Source organism: Orycteropus afer, unplaced genomic scaffold, assembly GCF_000298275.1.
Source record: "Orycteropus afer afer isolate SDZICR_OR568_19922 unplaced genomic scaffold, OryAfe1.0 scaffold00026, whole genome shotgun sequence".
NCBI lineage: Eukaryota > Metazoa > Chordata > Mammalia > Tubulidentata > Orycteropodidae > Orycteropus > Orycteropus afer.
The window spans coordinates 366,200-372,894 of NW_006921613.1; the positions used below are offsets into that span (position 1 = coordinate 366,200).

The 6,695-nt window shown below is 41.7% G+C and overlaps 1 protein-coding gene across 1 annotated transcript in view; it reads right to left on the bottom strand.

Annotated features, from left to right (window-relative positions):
- The window catches only part of LOC103192317, an 18,330-nt gene extending 13,150 nt beyond the window's left edge, over positions 1–5,180 (bottom strand). Inside the window, 1 exon segment of the mRNA XM_007935297.1 lies at positions 5,127–5,180. Coding sequence (XP_007933488.1) covers positions 5,127–5,180 — 54 coding nt within the window.
- Between the last annotated feature and the right edge of the window lie 1,515 nt (positions 5,181–6,695).

Here is a 6,695-nt window from a genome sequence, read left to right on the forward strand (position 1 = left end):
AGGAGTGGCTGGTGGGTTTGAACCACCAGCCGTCTGGTTAGCAGGCAAGTGTCTTAGCCACTATGCTACCAGAGCTCCTGCCATTAGCCATTAAGGAGATGCAAATCAAAATCATGTTGAGATGCCACCTTACCTTCACTAGAATGGCAATGATTAAAAAAAAAAAAAGAAAGAAAGAAACAAAATGGAAAACAACAGGTGTTGGCAAGTGTAGAGAAATTGGAACCCTCATCTATTACTGTTGGGAATGCTAAATGGTACAGACACTGTGAAAAATAGTTTGGCAGTTTCTCAAAAAGTTGAACATGGAACTACCATATAACCCAGCAATCCCAACCCAAAAGATTTGAAAGCAGGATCACAAATAAGTTGCAACATTATTCACAATAGCCAAAAGATGGAAATAACCTAAATGTCCATCAATAGATGAATGGGTAAACAAAATGTAATACATATGATCAGTGGAATATTACTCAGACATAAAAAGAAATGAAGTTCTAATAGATGCTACAATATACGTTGTTGTTATTAGGTGCTTTTGAGTTGGTTCCCACTCATAGTGACTCCATGTAGAACAGAACGAAACCCTGCCCACTCCTATGCCATCCTCACAGTCATTACTATGCTTGAGCTCATCGTGGCAGCCACTGTGTCATTCCATCTTATTGAGTGTCTTCCCCTTTTTGGCTGAGTGCCTAAGGTATTTGACTGCTAACCAGAAGGCTGGCAGTTCAAACCCACCAGCCATGCCTCAGAAGGAAGGCTGGGCAATCTACTTCCATAGTGATACTGCCTCGGAAACCCAAGGAGAGGTCACTATGAGTTGGATCCAACTCCACGGCAGTGAGTTTGTTTTTTTTTTAAGCATAAATGATATCCTTCTTCAGGGACTGGTCCCTTCTGATAGCACGACCAAATTACATTGACAAAGTCTGTCCTTTCTTGCCTCTAAGGAGCTTTCTGGCTGCACTTCTTCCAACAGATTTGTTTACTCTTCTGTAGTCCATGGTTAATTTCAGTATTCGTCGCCAACACCACTATTCAAATGCATCAATTCTTCTTTTATCTCCTTATTCATGGCTCAGCTTTCACACGCATATAAGGCAATTGAAAATACCATGGCTTGGTTTAGGCACACTTTAGTCTTCAAAGTGACATCTTTGCTTCTTAACACTTTAAAGAGGTCTTTTGCAGCAGATTTACCCAGTGCAATACATCATTTGATTTTTTGACTGCTGTGTCCATGGGTGTTGATTGTGGATCCCAGTAAAATGAAAAACCTGACAACTTCAAGCTTTTCTCCGTTTATTGTGATGTTGCTTATTGGTCCAGTTAGAAGGATTTTTGTTTTCTTTCTGTGGAGGTGTAATCCATACTGAAGACTGTAGTCTTTGATATTCATCAGTAAGTGCTTCAAGTCTTTATTTTCAGCAAGCAATGTTGTGTCATCTGCATATCGCAGATTGTTAATGAGTCTTTCTCCAGTCCTGATATCACATTCTTCTTCATATAGTCCATGTTCTTGGATTATTTGCTCAGCATTCATATTGAATAAGTATGGTAAAAGGATACAACCCTGACATACACCTTTCCTGATTTTAATCCATTCAGTATCCCCTTGTTCTGTTTGAACAACTATAACATATATGAACCTTGAAAACATTATGCTGAGTGAAATAAGTTGGTCACAAAGGACAAATACTGTATGATCTTATTTATATGGGGATATTATTCTAGTCCATATACTGGGTAACATGAAAGACAGCCATCTTTAAGAGAGGATCAGAGCAGGAACAGGCTTTGCAGGATGTCTCAGTTGTACAAGCAGCAGCATTGCTTGGGCCATATGATCTGGCAGACCTTATGGTATCTGAGGTACCAGTGGTAAGAAAAGATGCCATGTGAAGATATGGCAAGGCTCCCAGAGTTCTGGAGCAAGCCCATGCCATCTGCAGCAGATAATTCAATGCCTTTTCAGAAACAGGGACAGAGAAGCTGACATATCAAGTGATCATGAGTCGAGAGCTACTTACTATGAACTGGGATCTGTCAGGCTCACCACATCATAATGTTCAGTGGGTCCAGCAACTACCATTGTAAGATGGTAATATATCCAAGATAAAGCATGAACAAGAAAGAGCACAAGCAAACTGTATAAACACTTAGTACAGAACCCTGTGTTACCTGCCACTTTTGTGCTAGCACCCCACCCTCAGCTCATCACACTGATGGCTGTATGGATAATGGAGGATTCCTTATGACCACATGACTGAGGAGGAAAAATCCTAAGTCTGGTTTACAGTTGGGTTGGCTAAGTATGTGGTACAAGCCTACATACTTAGTATTGTAGTACTATAAAATCAATGTCGGCTGCACAATAGCCTCACTCAAGGGTAGCCTTGGGAGATGGTGGTGGGGGAAGTCCTCTCAATGAGTAGAACTTGAGTGGTTCATCTAGTCAACTACTTTATAAATACAGAGAAGGTAGCCTGCAATTAGACTATGTATTACTCATCCCCAAAACCAAAACCAAACTCACTCACAGGCAGTGGCCAATGGCTTGGCTAACTGGTCAGGTTCCTGAAGGAGAAAGATTGGAAAAAGACCAGCAAAGAAAGAAGGTCTGGGGTAGTGGCATGTGGATCAACTTTTGGGAATGGGTACAAAGTGTGAAGATCTTTGTATCACATACGAACACCCACCTGAGAACATCTGCACTGAAAAAGAAACGAAATAGTCAAGCAGACAAAATGATTCAGCCATTTATATTAGTCAGCCTGTCATTGGTGATCCCTGTGATGGAGCAAAGGGAAAATGAATAAATGGCCTCAGGGGCAGAGGTGTAGGCCATACATAACACCAATAGAATGGGTTCTCACTTGGCTTATTTAGCAACTTCCACTGCTGGATATCCAACAGAGAATATCTAACTCTAAACCCCCATTATGGGAGTCTCAACCAGTCACTTCATGACAAGTTAATTGTATTGGACTCCTTCTAGCCTGATTTGATCAGACAAGAATAGACACATGCAGACAAGAATATTCCATGTATAGGTTTACCTTTCCTTTCCATAGGGCCATATCCAGTGCTACTATCTGAAGGCTTGTAGTATATCATCTGCTGGCATGGGGCAAAACATAACATTGTGTCAGATCAGGAAACATACTTTACAGAAAAGGAGGTTTAGATGTGAGTCCATGAACATTGGATACACTAGTCATATCATATACTACACAGTTCATAAGCTGCCTGATCATTGGAATGACCTTCTGAAGGCACAGCTGAAGTAACAGTTTGGAAGCAATACTTTATGATGCTCCAAGATAAAGTATACACTTTGAATCAAAGAACCTATTGTTCCCAGTAGGAAGAATATATAGTAACCAAGAGGTCCAAAACCCTATGTGATTTGCCACTTTTGCACCAGCAGGAGTGGCCCCTCTTATCATCACTCCCAATGACCCACTTGGGGAATTTGTGTTTCTTGGCTCCTAAACACTGAGATTCACAATCAGAGCTCTTGGTTCCCAAAGGAGGAATACTTCTGTGAAGGCATACAGCAGGAATCTCATTGAACTATAAACTATATTTGTCATCTGGCCACTTCAGCATCCTTGTGTCTAGGGACTAATAGGCAAGAAGGGGAGTTACCACATTGGCTGGAATAATTGAACCTGATCATCAAGAGAAGATAGCAATGGTATAATACAGTGGCGATGAATATATATTTGGTGTCCAGGGCTCAGAGCACTAATGGGATAGGGTCTGGGTCATGACATGGTAAACTACCAAGAACAGGCAACTACCAAGAGGTGCTAGTACAGGGCGAGAGGAATCTAAAATGAATAGTTGGAGAGGGAGATAATGATTATAAGTTGCAGCCCTGAGATAAGCAGCAATTAAAGAAGCTGTAGTTTATCTCATCAAAATGCCTCTAAGTTTTTACCAGTAAGAAAGACCCTTCAGAGCCCTAGAGGAGCTGCTTTCTGAATGTATTTGAAGAAGCAGAGAGAACAGTACAAAGGTAGAGAGTGATGGATTTGAAATTGTGAGGCCTAGACCTCCTTCAAGGAAGGACTTGTTACCCAACTGCTGGGAGTGCTGCAAGCAGAGAGCCTTCAGCTTGCTGTCCCTTTGGGAATTGCCTCAGCTGTAGAGAGCCTCCTTCCTCACTGAAGATCATACCCATTCCTAGGCAGCCCACATCCAATGACTGACCAACCATAAAGTGAAAGCCTCCACATTTCTGCCAAAAATGCAACAACTCTGACAAGCCATGTTCCTGAACTTCCCCTGGCATTGGCCAAAGCTATCATCAGGCCTACATCACTCCTTGACTTTTCCCTCTTATCTCTGACTTCCTTTTTTTCTACCACAAGGACACTCTAATAAACATCTTGGACACCCTAAACCCCAACACAGAATCTGCTTCCTGGATAACCCAATCTGCAGCACCTACCTTCTCCAAATCAAAGAAAAGAGTATAATATTTTATGGAGCTGAGATTGGGGTTGTTGGTAGTAGAAGAGAATGGAGCATTAGGCTGCTGGTCTATGAAATATGTTCTCTTTTCCCGTACAAATCCTAACTTTCTAAGTTTTCAGATGGTGATCAGAAGCTTTGTCGTGCCCAGATCTTGAATGCCCAAAAACCACCAAGGAGCTGATTCCACTGCAAAAGCATAGGGGTTGTTTATTCAAGCTCGAGCTCGGACCTTCAACCGTCACCAACGCAGCGGTTCAGGATTGAGAGCCCTGAACCCAGGAGTAATGGGGTTTTTATAGGGGGTACAGCAGGAAGGAGGAAGTTTCAATCAGAAAATTACAGGATTGGTTGACATTTTCCAAGTTGCTAGTTGTTCCTACTTGATTGGCTCTGTCTGGTGGGCCGAAGCCACCAACTGTCGTTTCTAACTATTTTAGGTAAGGTATTTCTCTACCATTTACTGACTGGTTGTTGCTAAGGAGAATGCTTGGGTATCAATGAGGTGGGGGTAGTTAGGACTCTTTGTGGTTTTTCCAGTAACTAAGGTACTAAAGCATGGAGTACGTGCTAAGGCATATTGCAAAAATGGCTACATGGTGGTTATATAGAAACATGGCCTCACAGCTTCTCTCCCTCACCTTGAAATTTTCTCTGTCTTTCACTTCTTCATTCCCATCTGCACTTTCTGCCATGTCTGCCTCCCCTATTCCCTGGGATCTACCACCTGTCCCTATAAAACTTACAAACTTCTAACTCCTTCTTGGGACTTTGTAGCCTTAATATGCTTAATATCATTTTCCTCACTAGATTGACGTTGGCTCTACAGAAGTGAGGCATGACTTCTAGTCTCAGAATCTTCTAGATATGATTGGAGAGTGAATGGGAAATGAGCGGAGGGGAGCAAGACTGTAACCTTTCTTTTCAATGCCTTACAAACAGAGACACTGGTGGCTTTTGTTTTGGATTATCTTTTCAAGGATATTCCAGCTGTGGAAGACAGAGATAGTGTCTTTGTCTTGATCAGAGAGTAGATTTGTTTGCTGTCCAATATAATAAAGAAAATGTCTTCCTCTAAGGCAAAATTTGAGTAGGTTTGCTTGTAGCCCATTGTAAAAGATTGGGATTTCTTAAGCTCGAGGTTCTCATCTACGATGGAAAGCCACTGCATGCACAAAATTCACCTGATTCATCCTCTACGTCACCCCCAAGGGACTTGGGGTATGAGAGGAAGCAACGCATATGTAAACCTCATGCTGCCTACTGTACTATGAGTAAAAAAATCCTTTGTCTCTAATCCAGGAATCTTGTGTCTTCTGCCAGCACACATAAAACTCTGGCAAGCTAACTCATTAGCGTGCAAGTAGGATAAAAAATCTTAGATTCTTCATAGCTCTTGACAGTTTTGTCCCATGGAAAAGAATAGGGTTGAGGAGTTTCCACCCCAGCAATGACTGAGATTCTTTTAAAACAAATGTGATCAAGCACCCATCCACCTCAATGTTTAATTTTTTTCAACATAATCTCTGTGCACAAGACTTATATTTCTTCTGTCAACCTAATTTTGATCTTATTTATTGTAAACTAATAAGTCACGCCTTATGTTAAAAGAACAAAGAGCATCTTCCTTGACCTGGGCTAAATTATAAAGCATTTTGACATTAAGTAGCAATAAAAGCACTCTGGTCAAATTGCTGCTCCCTATCCCTGAGTTTCTCCCCTAATTACAGAAAGGGTAATGTAGAGGTAATTGTCTCAGCTAGCTCTGCCTTGCTGAAAAGATTAGTGGTATACTTATATATATATATGACAAATATGAGGTGATAGTGGAATACCCAGCTAGGAATTTCCAATAAGTCCTTGGATAAAACTTGAGAAAAATTTCAAAACTAGAGTGTGGTGGTTATGTTGTGTGTCAACTTGGCTGGGTCTGTTTGAGTGGCTGGGCAGCTTGTGGTAGTTATTCCCCATGATGAGACTGGCAATCAACTCATGGTGGGATCTACCACAAACAGCTGAGTAGATGCCTTTGGGATGTGGTCCACTGCCTGTATATAAGGAGAAGCCTTGGGAGTGGTTTCTAGCCTGTGGCATGCTTGCACCCTGCATGTAGCCGTGTCATTGCTCAGCGGCCTGCTATGCTCTGCCGACCTTGGGACTTAACAATGGACTTAAGTTAATGGCCTGCCATGTGGTTTGGTAACATCAGG